Consider the following 22,812-nt stretch of genomic DNA (forward strand, 5'->3'; position numbering starts at 1 on the left):
TCTTTCTCCATGCTATAGTGAACTTGGCTAGGTGATAATTGTTGTGTCATTACTGGAAGCGGAGCTAAGGATTCCACCTCTCAGCCCCAAGATGTTTCTCTGTATTCATGAGCAAATGGGCCAATTAGCTGAGCTGGGAGCTCTTTCCGCGAATTTGGTCCTTAGCTTTGCAAATGAAGTCTAACACCGCCATTCAGGAAACTTTGTGCTCGTTCTCTGTTCATGTTCAGTGCTTTGAAGTGTCACTTTAAAGTTCTCCGGTGAAATCCTGGCCCCACTGAAGTCAATGGCAAAACTCTAATTGATTTGAACGGAGCCAGCATTTCACCTCTGTTCTTTACTGGCTGCATGCACCTAACTCTTGTTAGATATGTTCCTTGAGGGAAGAATAGACCCTTTTGGCACTGTTTTTGCAAAAAATGTAAGGATTACTTGGCACTTCCTTGTCAGTTTATTTAATTTTCATAGATAATTTAGTTGTATTTTCACCAAAGTACTTGATTTTCGTTTAGGAGGAGTGCATCGTTTCTAATACACAAAACCATATTTAAAATAGAATTAAGTACAATTATGATTTCATCAGTCCAGCAATCAGCTACACTAGGAACATTCCATGTCCTCTTTCTTATACCGGCATGTCATGGCATATGCTGCATTTTCATAATAATCACAGGGTAATTTTGAATTAATACTTTTATTATATTTAAAATATTTTTCAGAAGTTGGTCTGATCATTTTAGAGGGCTTACCAGTCCCTACATGGAGAAAGACAGAGAGAGAATAAACACAAGGAGAGACGTGCATACACAGCACCCACAGAAGCCAGACTGTGGGCCTGCCCCTGCAAGATGCTGAGCACCTCTGTTGAGTTGAGAATAGTCCTGCAAGATGCAGACCCCCTCTAGTGGGTGTTGACAGCACTCAGCATCTTTTTAGACCTCCACAGATTTTACAGCCACAAGGGACTATTAGATCATCTAGTTTGACCACGGCATAGCATTTCACCCAGTTATCCCTGCATTGAGCCTAATAACTTGTCTTTGACTAAATCATCTCTTCCACAAAGACATCCAGTCTTGATTTGAAGACTTCAGGAGATGGGGAATCCATCATTTCTCTTGGTAGTTTATTCCAATAGTTAAACAGGCCTCATTGATAAAATTGAGCCTAATTTGAAATTTGAATTTCTCTGGTTTCAGCTTCCAGCCATTGGTTCTTGGTATGCCTTTCTCCCTTAGATTAAAAAGCCTTTTAGTACTCCATATTTTCTTCACTTACATATTGTAATCGAGTCACATCTCCATTTTCTTTTTGATAAAATGAAGAGATTTAGTTCTTTAAGTCTTCCTCTGTAAGGCATTTTCTCCACCCCTTGGATCATTTTTGTGTTTCTCTTCTGCTTCCTCTTCAATTTTTAAACAATTTTTAAAATAAGGACACCAGAACTGTACACAGAATTCCAGTATCAGTCTCATCAATGCTGTATACAGAGGTAAAATCACCTCCTTACTCCTGCTCTCTTGTTTATATATTTCTAAGGATCACATTAGCCCTTTTTGCTACAGCATCATACTGGAAGCCCATTTTGATCTGCTCATCCACTATGACCCCTAAATCCTTTTCAGAGTCCCTGCTTTCCAGGATATAGTCCCCCTCCTGTAGGATGAATATTTTTGGAGGATGAATATAGTGATGACCTAACAACATACATGCTATTCAATCATTGATAAAAGAAGAAATGGGACTCTGTATTGCAAATATTTACAGGTGTATAAAATAATAATAATTAATTTATACTTAGCACCTTTTACCTGAGGATGTCAAAAAACTTGAACATGAAGCAATTAGGCCTCAATGCTGCGAATACTTACACACATGATTACATTTATTAAATTAAGTTTATTAAGTTCACTGAATAGTCCCAAATATGAGTACCCATGGTAGTAAAGTTAAGCATGTGTGTAAGTTTTCACAGGATTGGGCCATTGGCTTACAACATCCCTTTCTATATAATAATTATTACAGATGGGTAAACTGAGGCACAGAGTGAGTTAGGGCCCAATCCTAATCAAAATGAAGTCAGTGGCAAAACTCCCAATAACTTCAAAGGTTGTATGTGACTTACCCAAGGTCATCCAGAGCTGTGAATAATCACTAAAAATCACTTCCTTCCTATATCACACAATGTCCAGTCGAAAACATTCTACAGAATTAAGGGGCTGAGTAATAACAACAACAAACTACTTATTTGAACTTTAAGATTTAACCAAATGATCTGAGAGAAAACTGTTTATTGCTGCTTTAAATGAGTATTGTCAAGTATTTTGGTACATTAAAGAGCATATTTTCTCCTCAGTATCTACTTAGTTCCCATTAAATTTAATGGGAGTTATGTAACTGCAGTCAGTGGAAGACGAGCATTAAACTGCTAGCAATATAATTTTAACAGCTTTTGAAATGTATTGCCAGGAAGCAGATGTGGATCATACTAAGCAGCTACTGGGGTTAATATTTCAAAGCCCCTTGTAGTTTCTTCAGTTAAAAGTGAGTATAATAAAAGTAGTCTATCATATTTTTATCATATTTGTTTTAGTTTTAATACTGCAGATCAAAGCCTTCCAGTATGAAGCAATGTACATTACACAGTGACACACCTTATATTGCACATGAACACAAATGTGGTTTATTAGTCTTAATGACATACTCACTTGAGTTCTGGAAAATTTTCAGATGATATCAAACTTTGTAGGTCATGATTTCCTGTTAATTTTAAATGAGTTAAACCATGTAGCCCAGTCACAGGAAAAGAGGACAAAAGGTTGGACGACAGATCCCTGCATAATAGCAAATAAAAATCAGCTTACAAGGGTTTTTTTCAGCACTAGAAATGTTTTTTTAAATAAATTAATTTAACCTCACCAAATATTATTAAACTAAATAGGGCCCCCAGTCAGCAGAGAAGATCTGCAGCATTCTTCACAAATATACACCCATTTTCCCAGCAGAATATGGGGCTAGACCATGGTAGCATTTTGCTCAGTAGTACCTGCTGTGGGTTAATTATTACCAAGACCTGACTCTGTGCACTCATGGCACCAGTTTTAGAGAACAGGTAATCAATTAAAAATGAATTGACTGTTCTCTGAAACTGTACATTGCCAAGTGAGAGCTCGTTCCCAACTAGAACCAAAGGGAACTTTTTTTAACCCCTTTGAGAAGAACTGGCTGGTTACTAGGGATTATGAGAACACATGTACTTTTTCTTTAAAACCAAGCCACGCCATAGGAGATTCTAGGCAGAAGCTCCACATGAAGCAGAGAGTGAGTATGAGCTTTAGCAAGAACACTATTTTCTTTCTTCTTATAAAGTACCTTGTTCTGGGTTAGAAAGTGGACCTGTGATTATTTACCATTGTCACATGAAAGAAGCTGTCTGGCAGCGATGCTATAAACACAGTGTAATACAGCCATGTGATAGTGCTACGCAAGGTGCAGTACCGGTTGGTGCCACGGGGGAGCTCTTGGTGTGGCTGGAGGACTCAGTGGTTGTAGTACACCTGCTGGCCTGGGGAGGTGGCTGTCAGCAAGGCTTCAGGCTGCAGAAAGGAGCCCATCAGTGTAGGGATTTCAACAGCTAATTCAGGCTATTCCCACAGAGGCAAGTTCTGTGGCTTTCAGCACCTATACCAGCCACAGTCTGTCCCTTCTGCCTCTGCCCCTGCTTCTCCAGATCTAGCAATAGATAGGGATGGGTTTTGAGCGACACTAAGTGGGATGGGTTAGGTTCTGAGACAAGTGAGATGGAGAGTGGTCTCTGTGGAGCTGGGGTGTATATGTCTGTTGAGTCTGAGGCAAGTCAGGTGGGTGGGGGATGGGTTTAGAGCTACAGTGGGGAGTTCTGAGAGAGTGGTATGCGAGGGGGAGGGGGATGAGACCTGCTGGAGGTCTGAATTGTGGGAAAGTTGGGTAGAACAGTATGTGAATGTGGGGGATTCTCAGCCGAGTGGGGTAGGTGAGAGGATGGTGGAAGGGGGTTTCCGGGATGAGGGGGCGGGGTTAGAGGAAGAAACTGTGGGGCCTTGAAGAGGGGGGTCTGAACTGAAGGGGGATGATTGGGGTTGGCAGAGTTGACTGTGGGTGAGTGAAGTAATGGGGGTGTGAGTGAATGAGGGTGAGTGGCCTGGGTAAGAAAGTAGGGAGGGATAAGAGCTGAACTGGAGTCAGAAAAGAGGCTGTGACTGCCCTTTACGGTACTGTGTCACAGATCTTCCTTTTTCTTCCCATTTCTCCACCATCCTCATTCCTTCCCCCACAAATGTCCCTGGTTTTTTATTTGATCAACAGGCAGGAAGGAGAGTGGTGGGTCAGAAGCTCATGTAACTGCCGCCGCTTTCAAGGATACACAGAATTGGTACTGTCCAGGTGGCTGCTTACTGGAATGTTAGTGGAAATGAGTGGCTCATATGGAAGTACTAGGTACATGTTTAGCAATATGGGAGATGCCAGCAGCAGCATAATTAAATACCGGGGAGTGAAATCCTGGTCTTAGTCAAGTGAATGGCAAAACTTTCATTGACTTCAGTAGGGTCAGGAATTCACTCCAAGTCTTCTGCTACTATTGGACCTCCATCTGACTGTGTTAAAGGATATTTTTCTGTAAGCCTCTCTGATTGTTTGGCAATGTACTGGCTAAAATTACTCAGTGGGATCCCTGATCCATTTCTCAGGCCTCGCTCACTCTCTCCTGCATGGGAAACCCTTAATTACCGGTAGAAGAGATATATGTGGGAGTCTCCTTCCAGAGATTTGCCTCTCAGTCATTCCATTGGGAAAGGAAGCTTTTCCCACTCACAGAGAAAGATGGCGGGGATTGCCTGTAAAAGCAGTGGATCCTGGGAAAAACACGTGAGGCAGCCTTATGGAGGTGCAAGCACTTTGTCCCCAGTGCCCCTCATTATCTCGGCTCCTGGGCAGTGTGGCTCCAATGTGGCCATACTACTAGCACTTCCCCAGCGACCCATTGCCCTAGGGAGTCTCCTTAAAGAGGTAGTCCAGGTGCAGTGGAAGGCAGGAGAAAGTTAATGAAGACCTGGAACTAATTGTGAGCGAGGACTGCAAAACTGGGCATCTGATGCTTACACCACTATGCTATTAGTGGTGACAGTTACTAATAAAGCATACTTTTGCATCACATTAATATTGCTGAAACAAAGTTAGAACAATTAATAAGACAGTGTCCTGTTTAACTGTGATTCAAATTCCTTATTCCTGATGCTGCAAATATTCTAAAAATAACTGGAAACACTGCTGGTCTCAGCTACAAGGGATAAAACCACTAGCACACTGAAAAAAAGAAAAGTGGGGCACGCTGACACGCTCCAAACACCCAGCATCATTAGGGTTACATAGTTTTCATATACAGTCATGAGTGGAAATTATTTCCTGTAAGATTTGTGTGAATGGGGGAGATGTGAAAAAGCAAAAATCTAGAGAGTGTTCAATAGCCCAGAAGGATTAGGCATAGAGTCACAGTCTGTAGAACCAGAATTTCTGCTGACCAGGCCCCCAAATTATAAATAGTGCATGCCTTAGCAACAAAAAGTATGAAAAAAATGACTTAAATAAGTAAATACTCACAGTTTGATCAGGGATGGTAAAGAGGAGAATGCGTTGGGGTGAATAACTGCAATTTTGTTCCAAGCTAAATCCCTGCAAGAAAAGTGAGTAGAGAATTACATACCCGCTGAATGTATTTGGAAGATTTTGGGTGCTTGATTAGGATGCCTAAATATCCAAAAGGTATATGTTACATCCAAATACTTTCAATAGGCTATATTTATTGCAATCACGTATATCTTATAATGAAATGTCTTTCATCCTGTTTTAAATGTGTTAGAGTCAATTAATTATGAAAATGACACCAGTTTCAAAATGGGCTCCTTGCAATCTATGTTATAAAACAATCTATGGGCTTGGTCCTGCAAACATTTACATGAGTGATCTGTGCTCAGAACACCACTCCTAGATCTGGTCTACACTGGGGAGGGGAGGGGGGAGAATCGACTCCGCCTGCGCCTCTCGCTCCAGTGGAGTGCTGAAGTTGATGGGAGAGCGCTTGGCGGTCAACTTATTGCATCTAGACTAGACGCGATAAATTGACCCCCGCTGGATCGATCGCTGCCTGTCGACCCAGCGGGTAATGTGGACAAGCCCCTACTGACTTCAGTGGGAGTGCCCATGTGAGGAAGGACTACTTATGTGAGTGAGAATTGGCAGGATTGGGCTCCATTTTTTAATACTGTCTTCCAAAGGAAAAAAAACACACAGCTTTCTACAGTTGACTATCGTGTATACATGCAAATAGGTACTAGGGCTGACTCAGTACTTTCCCACATCTTCAGAAATGTTTAAGAGCAGCAGCTATTACAGCTATACAGTTACAGCTGTGAATTCATTGCTGGAAATGCTCAACTTCAAAATGTTTATTTTGCTTTGGCAAATATAACTTAGTGAGCTGAATGATCAAAGTGGAACAATGGAAACAAATGTTTAGGGGCAGGTACTGTGAAAGTGCAAGCTCCCATGGTTCTGAGAACCAAGGTAAATAGCTATTATGGCTGTACTCACAGAGAACGCAGGGCAACCAGCTGCTGAAATGTGTCGGCCTTGATTTCATAGATTTCATTATGATGTAAGTCACTACAATGGAAATAAGACTCTCATTGGCTTCAAAGAGCATAACATTTGGAGAATTTTAGACAGTGTTTATGTGTGTTATGGATCCAGATTTTAAATCAGAAGACACACATGTTGAGGCTACGTCAGACATCACCAAATGTGTCAGCAGTAACCAAATTAATGACCTCCAAGCTACTTTGTGTATTTAGATTTACCTCTATAGGCACTTTATGGTTGTTCACATACTTACATTTTCTGAAGTTTTTTGCAAGCAGTAAAACAGGGTAAATCTTCTAGCAGATTGTAAGAGAGATCCCTGCAATAGAGAGGGTATTAAAGAGGTAAAGTTTTATGGTGCTGTGATAAAAAATTAGCATTTTTGTTTCCTGTTTGCTATATTTGAGGATTCCCTGGCCCAAACGTAGACTTCTGAGTCTGTCAGAGTAGAGATATTGGAAGTACATTTATCTGTGTTACTGGATTTAGATCACAGACTTAAATGTTCACCAAAATTTAACTGTTATACTTATTTTAATTACTTAAAATAATCTACTAAATGAGACTATTTAGATTTTGACAGAGAAGACCCTAAACTTTCTAGTTATAATCATACTGAAATTTAATCAGCTTTCCAGACTACATTTTAAATTAAATAATCTTGCCCGTGACCCTTAGAGTTGCTATATCTTTAGCTGAGGGAAGTGGTTTAAAAAAAAAAAAAAAGAACTAACTTTGAAATCAATCACTACAAAGGAAAAAAAAGCTGAAAAAACTTGAGCCAAAACTCAACAAATTACAGAATAACTGAAACATCTGGACTGATTTATAGTATAGTATAACTAATCAAAAACAAGCCAGGGTAATTTGCAGAAATTGTAAAAAGAAGAAAGAAACAGAGTAATAGAGCCCCATCCTGTATTCCTTTGCTCAGGGGAAAAACACATCAACCTCAGTAGCCGTTCTGCCTGTGTAAAGAGAATGGGACTGGACCTATAGGTAGATACAATGTCTGTTTTCTAACCCTAACAATTAATGGAGTAATACATTTTCATGTCTGAGTCTAATTTTTAAAAACTGGCCCATCTCTATGCAATTGCAAATCTGTTTTGCTCTCTTAAAAGACATTTTAATTCTGTTTGCATTTGTTTTGAAGATGGCATTTCAACTATTCATTGTATGCTTGCTTTGTAAAAACAAGTTAAGTATATGACAGCATACTTTTGGTTTAGTATCCTACTCTTTTACTTTGTGCAAAGGCTACCATAAGTGTATGCATTCTGTTCTCGCAGGGAAGACAGCCTGAACATGTCCTGTTAACAGATCCTTTATTGTGCTGGTCACATATGCCAGAGGATGATTCAGGTGGGTTGAAGGCTTCTAAACTAATGTGAAGAACAAATGTTGGTATGGAAAAATATTCTGTGCTTATATATGTAAACATTATGCCTATGCTACCATATATTAACTTCAGTTTTCTCCTCTTAAAAGGATACTCGTCAACTTGAATTTTTTTTAAAAATTGAAAACGTTCTAGTTTTGGATGGAGCACCAATAAATTGTTTCTTATAAATATTTTAAAAGACTTTTAAGGGTTTTTCTGTTCCTTTGCTGATATTTATAAGGGCCTTTTCAGCAAGGGAGAAACTGATTAAGGTCATGATCCTGCACAGGCTTAGGTATATGTTTAATTTTCTGCACTGTGATTAGTCCTGTTGAGGCCAATCCTCTCAGTGTGGTAAGTTAAAGACATGCATATGTCTTTGCAGGATCAGCGCCTGATTATACAGCAAAAACAATGAAACTGACTACACACAAATTGCTGTTGAATGCAAAGTAAACAAAGGAAAAGAGAGTTCCCCCTTATCCCCCCAACACCTTTCAGTTATAGTAATCTAAGGCAGTGGTTCTCAAACTAGGGCCGCCGCTTGTTCAGGGAAAGCCCCGGGCGGGCGTGGCTGGTTTGCTTGCCTGCTGCGTCTGCAGGTTTGGCTGATCGCGGCTCCCACTGGCTGCGGTTTGCTGCTCCAGGCCAATGGGGGCTGCGGGAAGTGGTGCGAGCTGAGGGATGTGCTGGCCGCCCTTCTGCAGCCCCCACTGGCCTGGAGCTACGAACCGCGGCCAGTTGGAGCCGCGATTGGCCGAACCTGCAGACGCGGCAGGTAAACAAACTGGCCTGGCCCGCCAGGGGCTTTCCCTGAACAAGCGGCGCCTCTAGTTTGAGAACCACTGATCTAAGGTAATACTTCTAACTATAAAAGCCATACAATTTTCAGACAGAAATTTTTAAGCATTTTTTCAATGTTCATCTATTTAAATATCACAGTTGCATGAAATTTTGGGTTTTAAGTTTTTTTTTTTAATGTTTATCTATTTAAATTTTCATAGTTTCAGGAAATTATGGGAATCTTAGACAATAATTATTTAATGACAGCCTCTAATAAGTTCGCAAGCAGCATTTTTCTTACTTTGCCTTTCTGTAAATTTTGATTATCAATGGAAATATTTTTTTTCAGTTGCATGGCGAAATTGATTTTTCCTGATACTTACTGATAAAAATTGAATCCTTCCAAGCTTATTTATAGGTTAGTATGAGCCATACATTGACCGCAATCAATATGCAAAATTCTCATTGTCATCAGTGCAAGCTCTGTAACTGGGCCTTAATGTTCTGGAAATGAATTTTATAGTCCATTAGCTGAACGTAATTTTTCTGGTGCTCAAATAATGTGTTATAATTAGTGCTATTTCACTGTTGGCCAAAAGAACTAATACCAAATACATTCATAGTGATGTAATACTTAAAGTGCTGTTTTCCAATTCACAAAGAAGTAGACAGATTGATTACTTCTGTTAGAGATTAAGCTTACTCTGTGGTATACTTGCATGATAAAATAACATATTGGTTTATTAGTATAAAAATTACACCCCCACATAGCCTAGGAACAGACTGCTTCAAATTTCAGTCAAATACACATGCCTGGTAGAGAACTAAACTAAAGAGATGTACATAATAAAGACGCATATCTGCAGTCCTTACTCATGTATATCTCCCTTTCACTTCAGTGGGATATCTGCTTGAGTAATGAATCCAAGATTGGACCATTCTAAAGGAAACTACCATAGAACAGAAAATAAATGCAAATCAAGTCTCAAATCTGTCCTGCATGTCCCTTCTTTTGATGTTTTTAAGGAGTATCATGAGTTGTTGTATGCTTTCCTAAAAATGTATGATATAAAAAATGTTTGTCTCCTTCCTTCATGTAAGGGAAATCCTGATTGACATGTAGATTGCGGGTTCTCTGTGGAAGAGACTGTCATCTCTTTACATGTCTGTAGATTAGCTAGCACAATGCTACCAGTGGTACTATACAACTGCTAGTTAATCATAAGTGGATTGTTCCAATATCACAAATCACTTAGTTCAGCCCTTACACTCCTGCATTAACATGGTGTTATCACCGTTACTGAAACATACAGCACTTGAAGATTAGGTAGCTGATCACAAGCTACTGTGGGAAGAGAGGTGACCTGTGCTCCTGTAAGTGTCCTGTAAAAGTAAACAATACAAAGATTATTTTATTTTATTTAAATCTTACAAAATAAATGCTTAGTATAAGGATAGATCCTTAAAACAAGTCAAGATCTAAAAAATATTATTGGGTTGAGTGGGGTATTTGTCTAACACTTACAAACTTTCCAGACTTGTAGTTCCAGTCAAATCAGGAAACTCAGTTATTTGTGAAGCACCATTTAAAGTCCTAAAGTTAAAGACACAGTATCATTATTGAAAGGAAAGTACAGGACAATCTTAGAAGTGCAATGGTTATTCAGAGACAAAGAGGTTTTAAAGAAGTAAAACATACAGGGTTCTGAGTTCTGGTAAGTGTTGAAAAGCTGACCGTCCCACAAGCTGGATAGGGTTGTCATAGAACTGACTGCAAAAAGAGGAAAAACAGGCATTTTAATATACAAGATAATACTCTGTATAATTATAAATAAAGCACACTACACATGTGGTGGTGAGATCCATGTGATAAACTGTATATTTCCTTTAGCTTTGAACATCTCATTTTCATTCTGCCCATTCTTGATGTCCGTTTTCATCAAGACTATGTTCCAAATACCTTTTAGCAGCCACCATTGTCTTGGTTTTAAAACAAAAGTGTGTCCTTCTTTATCCCAAATGCAGCATTTGCCTCACAAATTTACACTGGCATGAGGTTATGGACCATTGATAGATTCCTAGAAAAGGGAATTTCATAGAATCATAGAAATGCAGGGCTGGAAGGGACCTCAAGATGCCATCTAGTCCTTCTCTCCATGCTGAGGTAGGACCAAGTATATCGAAACCAGGGGTGGGCAAACTTTTTGGCCCAAGGGCCACATCTGGGTATGGAAATTATATGGCGGGCCATGAATGCTCACAAAATTGGGGGTTGGGGTGTGGCAGGGGGTGAGTGCTCTGGCTGGCGGTGTGGGCTCTGGGGTTGGGCTGGGGATGAGGGGTTGGGGGTGCAGGAGGGTGTTCCAGGCTGGGACCAAGGGGTTAGGAGAGCAGGAGGGGGATCAGGGCTGGGGCAGGGGGCTGGGATGCAGGGGTGCAGGCTCCCGGCGGCGCTTATCCCGGAACCAGCCGCATGTCCCCCCTTCGGCTCCTAAACGGAGGCGTGGCCAGGCAATGCGTGCAGCCCCATCACTTGAGGTGGAGGCAGTGTGCGGAGCCCCCTGGCTGCCCCTATGCGTAGGAGCAGGAGCAGGGACAGGCCGCTGCTTCCAGGAGTTGGCAAGCCCCCGACCCTGCTCCCTGGCGGGAGCTCAAGGGCCAGTTTAAAATAGCTGGGGGGCCGGATGCAGCCCCCAGGCCGTAGTTTGCCCACCCCTGATCTAGACCATTCCTGACAGGCATATGTCTAACCTGTTCTTAAAAACATGCAATGATAAGGTCTATAGGTGCTGGAACTAGGGGTGCTGCTGCACCTCCTGGTTTGAAGTCGTTTCCATCATATACAAAGTTTACAGTTTGGTTCAATGACTCTCAGCATCCCACTGTACAAATTGTTCCAGCACTCCTAACAGGGACTCAGCAATCTCCCTCGGTAACCTGTTATAGGACTTAAGTATCCTTACAGTTAGACAGTTTTTCCTAATATCTAACCTAAATCTCCTTTGCTGCATATTAAGCCCATTACTTCTTGTCCTACCTTCAGTGGACTTGGAGAACAATTGATCATCGTCCTCTGTAAAACAACCCTTAACACATTTGAAGACTGTTGTCAGGTTCCCCCTCACTCTTCTTTTCTCAAGACTAAACATGCCCAGTTTTTTTAACCTGTCCTCATAGGTCAGGGTTTCCAAACTTTTTATCATGTTTGTTACTCCCGTCTGGACTCTCTCCAATTTGTCTACATCTTTCTTAAGGTGCTAAGCCCAAAACTGGAGACAGTACTCCAACTGAGGCCACACCAATACCGACTACAGTAGAACAATTACCCACCGTCTTATGTACAAAACTCCTGGTACTACACCCCAGAATGATAGCAGCCTTTTTTGCAGCTGCATCACACTGGGGCTTATATTAAATATGTGATCCACTATAACCTCCAGATCCTCTTCAGCAGTACTACCTCCTAGCCAGTTCCCCATTTTATTCCCCATTTTGTAGTTGTGCACTTGATTTTTCCTTCCTAACTGTACTACTTTGCACTTGCCTTTGCTGAATTTCATCTTGCTGATTTCAGACCAATTCTCCAGTTTATCAAGGTCTTTTCGAATTCTGATCCTGTACCCCCAGGTGCTTGCACTTCCCCGCAGCTTGGTGTCATCCACACATTTTATAAATTGGAGAATTGGTAACTATACGGATAGGTAAGCTCTGGAAAAGGCTTCCAAGGAAGGCTGTGGAATCCCTTTCATTGGAGGTTTTTCAGAACAGGTTGTACAAACACTTGTCAGGCTTGCTCTGTGGTCCTGCCTCAGGGGAAGGGACTGGAGTTGATGACTTCAAGGTCCCTTCCAGCCCTACATTTCTATGATTCTATGACATTAGAGATTTTACAAATATACAGATGATAGTTTTACTTTCTTTTGTGTTCTGTGCCGTTGGACTCCTGATGCTAAGGGAGTCTGACTCTGCAAGTGGAGATATGATAGACCAATAGCTGGTCTTCTCTGGTAGGGCAATGAATAGGTTCCCATATCTTTCAATTTCAGAAGTTATGAACTGAAAGAATAACATTCACCCTCTTCTTGTGTTTGATCTGTGATGGATGGCTCATAGCTTATACATCTGGGCACAGCTAATATGACCTTCAACTATTCCAGATATATTTCATTTTTAAAAAATGTACAAATGATCTCAAAAGCTCTGTCCAATAACTTACAAACAAAAGGCATCTCTTAACAATGAGGAAGAAGGAAGTGTTTCTAGTAGCAGTGACTTAAATGAGCTTCGGGGCAAATGCAGATAGGTTATTTTTCTAGCTTGGTTTTGGAAATGATGTAGGACAAGCACAGGGTGAGACTTCCTATAAATAAGGAAGTGTTTTTGTAAAAAAGTACAGAGATCTGGGACTTAAAAAGACAGACTACAGGGCTTTGTGACACTTTTCTGGTACTCTGAGCTGTCAGACTGAGAGGATTCTTTCTGCGATACTATAATCAGTATTCTTCTGGTCCTGATAGCAGAGCTTTCCTTAGTATCCATCAAGGTGAGTAGCTATTTTACTTTTTATTTCACAATTTCTTCTCACTCTTTCTACAGTTGCTAATAAAATCTGTTTTTATTTATTTATCTTGGGTCTCCAGTAACTCCACAGAAGCTTGTCCTATAGTCCGTCACAGTTCATTAACAAAATATAGTGCAAATAATCCCTAACCAAAGTCCCCACACATAGTCCATATCAACCCCAGTGCACATAGTTCTTGTTCTCACCATACCCCTGTGTCTTCCATCACAGCTAAGCGCCTTATCTGTCTTCTTCCACCCCTCTGCCAGGAACAGCCATCCCAGCCCTTCTTTCAGAGCAGCAGCCCTGCTCATCCCACCATGAATTCGCATGGCCTCTCTACTGTGAATATCCGGGCCAGGGGACTACCCCTCACTCCCCTGGGCTCTCTCATTCCCCCCCGCCTTTCCTTCAGGTTCAGTGCTCCAGCGATGAGACATCAGCGGGTAAGCCCCCCTGCTGCTCCCATTTCCTTCAGCATCCCCTGGCCCTTGGCTCCAGCTTAGAGCCAGCAGACATCCTCCTCTTCTGCCCCTCCTGCCTTCAGTCCTCCAGCCCCTCAGCGATGCTAGCTAACAAATCCCTCTTGTTGCTGTCCTACCTTCAGCTTTCTCCCAGGAAACATCTTCTGTCTCTGGCAGTTCTCATCTCCTGCCGTTCCTGACTGACTGACACACAAGGTCTCTTCTAACCAGGCCTCTTATAGTGCCCAGATGCTGCCCCACCCTCCTAACTGGCCAGCTGGAAACACCTGGACTGGAACAGGAGACCTGATCCCAGTTTCTGTTATAACAAATAGCAGCCTGAGTAAAAGGTCAAGAACTATGGAAAATTATGATCTCTCTCTCCAAGTAATGTGTGAGTATTAAGAGAACTGAATGACCTGAAAGGTGACCTAGTCCACTCACATTATGCTCCTATACATTATACATGTAAAATAAGAATGATAGAAGAGTTAGAAAACCACACAGAAATATTATATTTAATTCCACATTTGATATAAAAAATACCAAAGTAAATTGCTGCCACTTACATTGTTATAAGTGACGGATTGCCCACAAATGCGTGCTCAGGTATTGATTTGATGTTATTACTATGAAATCCCCTGGGAAAAAAACAATATTTTATACAATAACAAAAAGTGTGAATGTAAGACCTGTGATACATTACGTAGAACTATTACAATTAATCAAAAACCTCTGTAGCTGCAAGCAACGGTGTCTTCAGCTTTCTAGTCAATGTGGACATCACAATTAGTTGGATTAAGACTGAAAATGGAAAGCATTTTTTCCCAATACTTGTCCCATACCATCCCTGTTTCTGGGATGATTTAGATTTATGTGAATTTATAGTATATATGAATTTACAGGTTGTGTCATGACATACCATGCATTGAACCTCCCACACTCCTTTCTTTATTTAAGTATTTTAAGTATTAGAAGAATAAGCTGTACAATGTACTTACTGCCTTCTAGGAAGGAGACAAATTCTTTGTCTCATAATTAATTACTACATTGTTCTCATACGAGTAATTCTGCCATTGTTAAAAGCAAAGGAAACTAAGGTTTCAAAATGAACAATGATGATTTGTGTGAGAAACTTTTGTTAGTTCAATCATGAACTATGAAAACGGCTTCTCAGATTAAATTAAAACATTTAGAAAGCCTTGAATTGTTCACGGATGCAAGCACCGTCAATCATTACTTGTACCAATACCAGATGATCAGTTTCACTGAACTAATGGTCTTGCCTGTGTAATTGGGCTAGAAAATCAAGGCTCTGTATTTATACTCCTTTCTATATACCACGTACAATCAAAAATATGTGCCCATACACAGTTGGGCTCTAAACAACAACAACAAAAGACCAAAACAAAAGACTATTTAATTCAAAACCAATATACAGATTGGCTGAGTGGTCTAGACTCTACCAAGCAGGATTCCCCAGATCAATCCTTTGCTCCCTGCATAGCAGAAGTAGCTGAGGAAATGGCATTACTAGCTCCCAGGGAAAATACTAGTCCCTCATCAATATACAGGTATGCTTGTGTCATTACCTTAACTCGCAGAGAGAACTACAAGGCAACTTTTGAAGCCCCAGTCCTGCAAACACTTAGGTAAGGGCTTAACTTTTCTCCTGTGAGTGGTCCCTTTGATGTCAATGGGGCTACTCGTGCTTAAAGTTAAGCATGTGCATAAGTGTTTGCAGGATTGAGGCCTCAATGTTTGATCCTGTGAGGTGCTGAGCACCTTCTATGAGGTACTGAGTACCCTCAGCTCCCATTTAAATCAATGGGAGTTGAGGGTACTCAATAACCCCTCGGGGATGCCCTATCCTATACATTGCTGAGCTCTTGGGTCCCAATCCAGCAAAGCACTCAAACACATGCTTAAAGTGAATCAGAGCCTTGGTGCTGTACAATTTCATGCTCCAAACAGGCAGAGACTGAATTTAGGGGACTAAAAGGGGGAGATATTGGCTGAAGCCACACAGTCTGATATTAGGAGATCTGATGCTAAAGAGGCCAAAAATCTGAAGCAAAAAGATGCTACACAACACACATACAGTAGAACCTGCCAAGAGCAACCACTCATGGGAGTTAGCAAAAGTGGTCTCTTAGCAGAGGTGGTCTCTATTTAAAGGTTTGCACACCAGATAGTGGTGGTGTTCCGTGGCCTCTGTAAGTAGACGCTTGTGACAGGTGGACTCAGAGGTGGTCATTAAGGCAGATTTTACTGAAGTTTGTTTCAAATACTTTCTAAGAAATTTACAATTTCAACTTTTCAATGTACATTTTTATGCCCAGAGAATAATATATTAAAGTGACACCTTGATCATAAAAACTGTTCCCCAGATTCACAGGGCCAGCCAGGATTTGTTCAATGCACATCTGGGTATCACCGTTGTGGCTACCCCATCATAAGGTCAGCAGATGCCACCCCCTCAGAGCTATTGTATTTTATGTCAAGGGGCCATTACGGCAGCTGGGAATAAGGTAGATTAGTAGCTCATGGCCACAATGCCTTCTCTCTGGCCATGCTCCCTATGCCAGAACTGGAATGTTGGCATAGGAGCTGCAGTGCTGACCCTACATTGCCTGGGGATTCTGAAGGATTTTCCAAGTGTAGACTGCGTAGACTGTCGGTCCTTCATCAGTTGAGACTGAGCCGGTCACAACACGTCTTCCAATCTTCTCTCGCTCTGGCCATCCTTCGCCATGCTTGTCCATATCTCTTTGTTAGGAAATCATCCCACCTCTCTGGAGGCCGACCGCGTGGCCATTTCTGTTCTTGCGGATACCACTTGGATATAGCTGCGATCCATCTGTTGTCGCTGAGTCAGGCCACATGTCCTGCCCACCGCATTTTGCTGACCCTGCTTTCAACAACAACATCTCGCACTCCAGGCTGCTGCCTAATTATTTTGTTGGGGATGTGATCGCGGAGCCAAATGCCCAAAAATGTTCGTTCCACCGCCCTCTGTTTCACAGACAGTTGATGTTCTTCAGTCTTTGTCAGCGACCATGTTTCGTTGCCATATAACATCGCTGGAAGCACGGCTGAGTTACAAAGATTCGCACGAGTTGTTTTGCTGATCTTTCCTTGGAGGATGTCCTTGATGTCATTGAATGCGCACCATCCAGCTTTTTTTCTGCGCGACAGTTTGCCTTTCTGATCGTGGCGCATACTGACTTCCTGGCCCAAATAAACATATTTATCAACCTCTTGGATCTGCTCTCCTCCAAGAGTTATTTGGGTTCTTGGCAGAACATCTGATCTCACGTATTTCATTTTCAACTGGTTCATTTTTAATCCAACTTGACTACTTTTCGCATTCAGTTCTTTAAGCATTCTCTCAAGCTGGGCTGTATTTTCGGCTATCAGCACTATATCATCTGCAAACCTGAGATAGTTTAGCCACTCGCCATTGATATTAATCCCACCTTTCAAGTCTGCTCGTCAGAAAACCAATTCAAGACAGGCTGTGAATTATTTTGGTGAAGCTGTATCTCCTTGTTTCACACCTTTCTCAATGGGGATTTGGAGGGGAGTATTGAACAGCGATATGTCTGTGCTGCAGCCAGAGTTCGCTTCCTTTAGTAATGTGATATATTTTGCGCTGATGCCTTGTTCTGAAAGAGCTTCAAGAACGGTGTTAGTCTCTACACTGTCAAACACCTTCTCGTAGTCCACGAAGGCAATGCACAAAGGGAACTTATATTCCCTTGAACGCTCTAGTAGTTGGTTTAGAGTGAAGATGTGGTCTATCGTGCTGTAATTCCTTCGAAAGCCGGCCTGCTCTCTAGGTTGCTGTTCATCCAGGTTTCATGACAGTCGATTTCTTATTATTTTAGTGAACAATTTACAGTTATGCGAAAGCAGGCAGATCGGGTGATAGTTCTTTAGATTTTCTTGGTTGCCTTTCTTATGCAGCAACATGGTATTGGACTCTTTCCAACTGGATGGTATCTTCTGGATTTCCAGGTAGCAGCTGAACCTTTGGGCAAGAGCTTTCCAAAGTGCCTGACCTCCCGCCTTAAGCACTTCTGCTGTCAGACCATTCTTGCCTGGAGCCTTCCTGTCTTTCATTTGATGGACTGCGTGACGGACTTTGCTGATGAGAACTGAGAGTATGTGTTCATCGGTTGGTTGAAGTAATGGCATTGGGACGTCTATACGGGATACAAACAGCTGGGTATAGAAATCCCTGCAGATTGCCTCCATCTCTGTTCGATCAGTTATTGATTCTCCGTCCCTGTTCTTCAAAGCCGATAATGATGACCTGTACAACGCCAATTCTCGTTTGCATTTTTTGAGACTTTTACGATCTTCAGCAGCCTTTAGGAGCTTTTCGGTTTGAAATTTCTCAAAGTCTTCCTTCAACATCATTCGTATGAGCTTGCAGAGAGGGAGTATTCAAGCCTGTCACTGCCATTTCTTTTCATTTTCCTCCTCTTCTCCAATAAAGTCTTTGTATTCTCCGAGATTCTTCTGCAAGCATCTTGTTAAATTGGCTTTATATCTGCTTTGTATGGAACAGCAGCACGAAGCACTCTAAGGGTATGTCTACACTGCAATTAGACACCTGTGGCTGGCCTGTGCCAGCTGACTTAGGCTAAGGGGCTTGGGCACAGGGGCTGTTCCATTGTGGTGTACATGAAGTCTGGGCTCGAGGACCCTGCGAGGTGGAAGGGTCCTAGAATACAGGCTCCAGCCGGAGCCAGAATGTCTACACCGCAGTTAAACAGCCCCTTAGCCCATGCCCTGTGAGCCTCAATCAGCTGGCAAAGGCAAGCTGAGGGTTTTTAATTGCAGTGTAGACATACCCTTAATGGTCCAGTGGATCTGTGATCATCTATGTTTTAAAAAATGCCTGCTGGTGCTATCTTTAACACCATAGATTATTCAAACAAAGAATTTAAGAAATCTAACTGACTGGTAACTTTCTAGCTGTTTGCTTATTTTGCAATTCAGCTAGCTTGCACAATTAATCTAGGCTGGTCAGTTTCACCTTTGATTTTAGTCTGCTTTACAAACCATGTCTACGCTTCCAGAAATTTTCTGGTTTACAACACTGCACATGAATATTTACACTGAAAAAACCCTGTTTAAAATAAGGTTAAAAATGACCCCCCTATTTCCCCAAAATGCCTATGAGTGAACAGGAATTCTTGCTTCTTTTTCCTAGCCCAGGCATTGTGCCTTTTCAAACAAGTTTCACATTTGAAGCTGAAACAAAACTAATAATGTCCTTTTATTATTATGATATACTGCATTTCAAGGATAAACTTCCAGAAAAGAATACTCTCTCAAAAATTCTTTTCAGTACAAAAGAGCATTTGTAACAAGTAAAAGTTATCAAAGTTAAATGTTCTAAATGAAATGCTGAAAATTTCCTTTTATATATGTTGGCATGTTTGCTAACTTTTCCAGGATATAGAAAGTTTTAAAGAGCACTGATAGAAATCATCACCTTTTCCCAAATAAATAAAAACATTGTCCAAGGCATCCTCTCTATATGGTAGAATTCAATACTTACAGTTCTTTTAAGTTTGTGAGTGTCCTGATAGCAGTGGGGAACTCATCCAGACTGTTGTAATTTAAATCTCTGCATAAAAATAGATCACATAATTTAGGTTATACACTGTTTAAGGGATAATATAGAATTTGTTGGGATTTGTAAGGAAGTATCATCTTTCATGCATTAAATAAAGAAATAGGTCCAAAGGCTAGGGAATCCACAAAACGTGACGTTTTCTAATAAACGCCATCCAATGCAGATCATCAATTTTATTTTTGATCACAGTGCTATTTTTAATTAAGTATTACCAATTTGGAAATGAGAAAATATGGACATTTACAAATGCTAATAAGCCACCTGCTATTTTGTGATCTCCCCTCTCCACCATTCATTTGTAAGCATGAAAGGAAAATCTATCCTTACCTATGGACAATTTTGCAACTTTTACATAGACATATTTTGGGAATTTTTCATCTTAAAACTGATTTTTTAAATAAATGCCCGTGCTTTGTACAGTGAATTGAATCTTACATGGTTCATATGTCACATTATTATTATTATTTGCCTCTTTTCTATAAACTCCCATGTTTATCATGCTTTAATTTTGTTTTCTGACCTGTTTCTTGGCACAGTATGTGAAAATAAGAAAGATAAATATTCAGGAATAGCAAAGGAGAAATATCAATGGAAAAATAGTTATTGGGTGAAATCCCAGCCCCAATGAAGTTAATGGCAAAACTTCTATTGATTTCAACGGGCCGAGGATTTCACCTATTCTGAGGTTTTAAGATTGCAGTAAGGTTGACAATATCAATACGGAGTAAAGGAGAAAGAACAACTCCTCACCACACACAAGTCATAAAAATAATATTTTATTTAGGTTAGCGACCTGGTATTCCATTTTAAGAACGGCTAGTTAGTGAGACATTTCCTCATTCCAGCATGTTCACTAGCCACCTGCTTATTCCTGGCCTGAGAAACCCATATACATAATCTGAGAGAAGAATTTGGCCTAAGTGTGCAGTTGAAACTAAATAGAAGAAAGATCTGTTTTGTCAACTTTGCAGCTTCATGGAGCACCTTAGAAGCTTCTGCTTCGTAGAGAATATATTTTTTACAAATTAAATAAGAGATAATTTGACTAAATTAAATAGAAACAATGATTCACATTGGACTTCAACAAAATATCATCATCCTTCATAACACAGGCAGGAGACTGCTGTCAGTAGTCAACAGGGCTTTTTTTTCTGTTTGTAAATCCCTTCAGGTCCTGTGCTTTGATTACACAGATAATGAGCATCTGTAATTTGGTTTGGCCCTCTAGCTGAGCTGGACCTGCCTAAACTGGGAAGAGAAGGATAACCCTGTGACTAGGGTGACCAGATAGCAAAAATTGGGATGGGGGTGGGGGGTAATAGGAGCCCATATAACCCCCCCCCCACAAATATCGGGACTGTCCCTATAAAATCGGGACATCTGGTCACTCTACCTGTGACACCCAATGCAGCCAGGTGATTGGCTATCTTGATGCTAGATTCCAAAACAGCCTCCCCACTGATGGTAATGCCAACCAGTGCAATAATAAACATGACTGTGGCAGGTACCATATTCTCCAAGTTCTCCTCCCTCCTTTCCAGAGTCAAGGTTGTCATCTATATCTTCTTCCCTTTCACACCAGCTATCCAGGGCTGGGAGGATAACTAAAATAACTGCTCCCCACCCCCATTTCAGGACAGTTGCCTACTGTTGTGTATGTCTCATTAAAGAACAATCACATTTTCCCTCTTCTGCTCTGTTTTTTTATTGAGGGACTTTCTCTCTATGCACAGGGTAAAAGTCAAAGCTGTAACATTGCAGGGTGCTCTTGACAACAGAAGACTCAAGTTCTAGTAGAGAGGATTAGTTTAGGTATTCAAAATTAAAACCCCGGATCCTAGGGCAACTGGAAAGTGAGCACTGCATAGTTTTGTGGATTAGAAAGCAAACCAACCACTAGGTTCTGATGATGTTTGTATGACATTTGGTTTATTCACTCTCTGCCTGTGGCACATAAAAGTTTAATCTCCTATGGGCTGGAATGCTTTGGTCCGATTTCAGTTGTTGGGTTTAGTGTACTGGTGCTATGCGCTGGTGGTGGCTTGTGATATACACCAGGTCAGATTAGATGATCTATTGGTCCCTTCTGACCTGAAACTCTATGACTTGTGCATCAGCACCAAAGCCGTTGGGCCTCTTGAAGTGCCCTGGTTGGGTAAAGTTGGTTATGATCTGTGGAGAGGATTCACTTGGTTGTGGTATAGGACAGGGAGGGGAATAGATATGCAAGGATTATTGTCCCTCAGGCACTAGTGGGTCAGGGCTCCAATACCAAACAGAGGTGGTGATATCTTTCTTTGTGTATGTCTGGAGCAAATTACTTTCCTTTAAACTTTGGAGTTGTTTTCCTGTTTAGTCTTCTTTTCTCAGAATTCTTTTTTTTTATGCTATTCAGGGAAGCCTTACTTTCACTGTGTTCACCTCCTGCACTTGACTGAACTATTGTAGGTGCTAAGGTGACTTTATCCCTTTGCCACAGAAACTTTTCAAGCAAATCCTTTAAAGATTAACAATTGGAGCAATTTTTTAAAAAGAAGAACATGTTTGTAATTGATGCTACCTGGAGCTTTTCCTTTGTTCAAGAGGTCAAAGTAACTGACTGATTCAGCAACCACACTATGTGGCAAGATGCAATCTGCGAACTTAAAAGCTATTTGGTTACAATGAATTTTTCCTTAACCTCTACGTCAATTAGCTTTGCTGACTAAAGATAAACAGACAAATAAATAGCACTATCAAAGCAAGAATAAGAATCCCTGAATAGTCATTTGTCATTTTGTGCTTGGTACAGTTTTAAAATGTCATTAAATAATTTATTAATATATGCTGCCTACAAAAAAAGCAGTGTAGTTTTATAGTTGAGAAATAGGATCATTGTACACAATCACTGTGTATTGCAGTCATTGTAAACAATCATCCAGAGTCCGTAGCAATTAAGCAAGCCAAAAAGCATGTTTGGCTTTTAGCAATTAAGCAAGCCAAAAAAGCATGTTTGGTATTTTTATTCTTTCAGAATATTAATGAAAACACTGAAAAAAAAAGAAAAAAAAAGGGGAAAACAAATAAGAGGTCAACTCACAAAGTCTCTAGGCTGTGGAGCCCATCAAAGCATTTCTTTCCCAGGGAGTAGATTCTATTGTTATGGAGATGTCTGCAGGGGAACATTAAGAGCACAGTCAGGAAAGCACATTGCACACAGTGGAGTTAAGCAAAACATGTTGATGGTTAAACCAAAAGAAACTCATTTTCAGGCATGTACTGATTATATGCAAGTCATGCTTTTTGCAAGAGC

The 22,812-nt window shown here is 40.9% G+C and overlaps 1 protein-coding gene across 1 annotated transcript in view; it reads right to left on the minus strand.

The window, feature by feature from the left end:
- LGR5 (leucine rich repeat containing G protein-coupled receptor 5) overlaps nucleotides 1-22,812 on the minus strand; it is a 123,310-nt gene that overhangs the window by 9,591 nt on the left and 90,907 nt on the right. The window contains exons 6-15 of the mRNA XM_074942045.1: nucleotides 22,600-22,671; nucleotides 19,443-19,511; nucleotides 14,437-14,508; nucleotides 10,542-10,613; nucleotides 10,368-10,436; nucleotides 10,154-10,225; nucleotides 6,929-6,994; nucleotides 6,628-6,699; nucleotides 5,638-5,709; nucleotides 2,709-2,834 (exon numbers count right to left, since the gene is read on the minus strand). Coding sequence (XP_074798146.1) covers nucleotides 2,709-2,834; nucleotides 5,638-5,709; nucleotides 6,628-6,699; nucleotides 6,929-6,994; nucleotides 10,154-10,225; nucleotides 10,368-10,436; nucleotides 10,542-10,613; nucleotides 14,437-14,508; nucleotides 19,443-19,511; nucleotides 22,600-22,671 — 762 coding nt within the window. The remainder of the gene's footprint in view (nucleotides 1-2,708; nucleotides 2,835-5,637; nucleotides 5,710-6,627; nucleotides 6,700-6,928; nucleotides 6,995-10,153; nucleotides 10,226-10,367; nucleotides 10,437-10,541; nucleotides 10,614-14,436; nucleotides 14,509-19,442; nucleotides 19,512-22,599; nucleotides 22,672-22,812) is intronic.

The sequence above is a fragment of the Natator depressus genome, chromosome 1 (assembly GCF_965152275.1).
Source record: "Natator depressus isolate rNatDep1 chromosome 1, rNatDep2.hap1, whole genome shotgun sequence".
In the NCBI taxonomy this organism is placed as follows: domain Eukaryota; kingdom Metazoa; phylum Chordata; order Testudines; family Cheloniidae; genus Natator; species Natator depressus.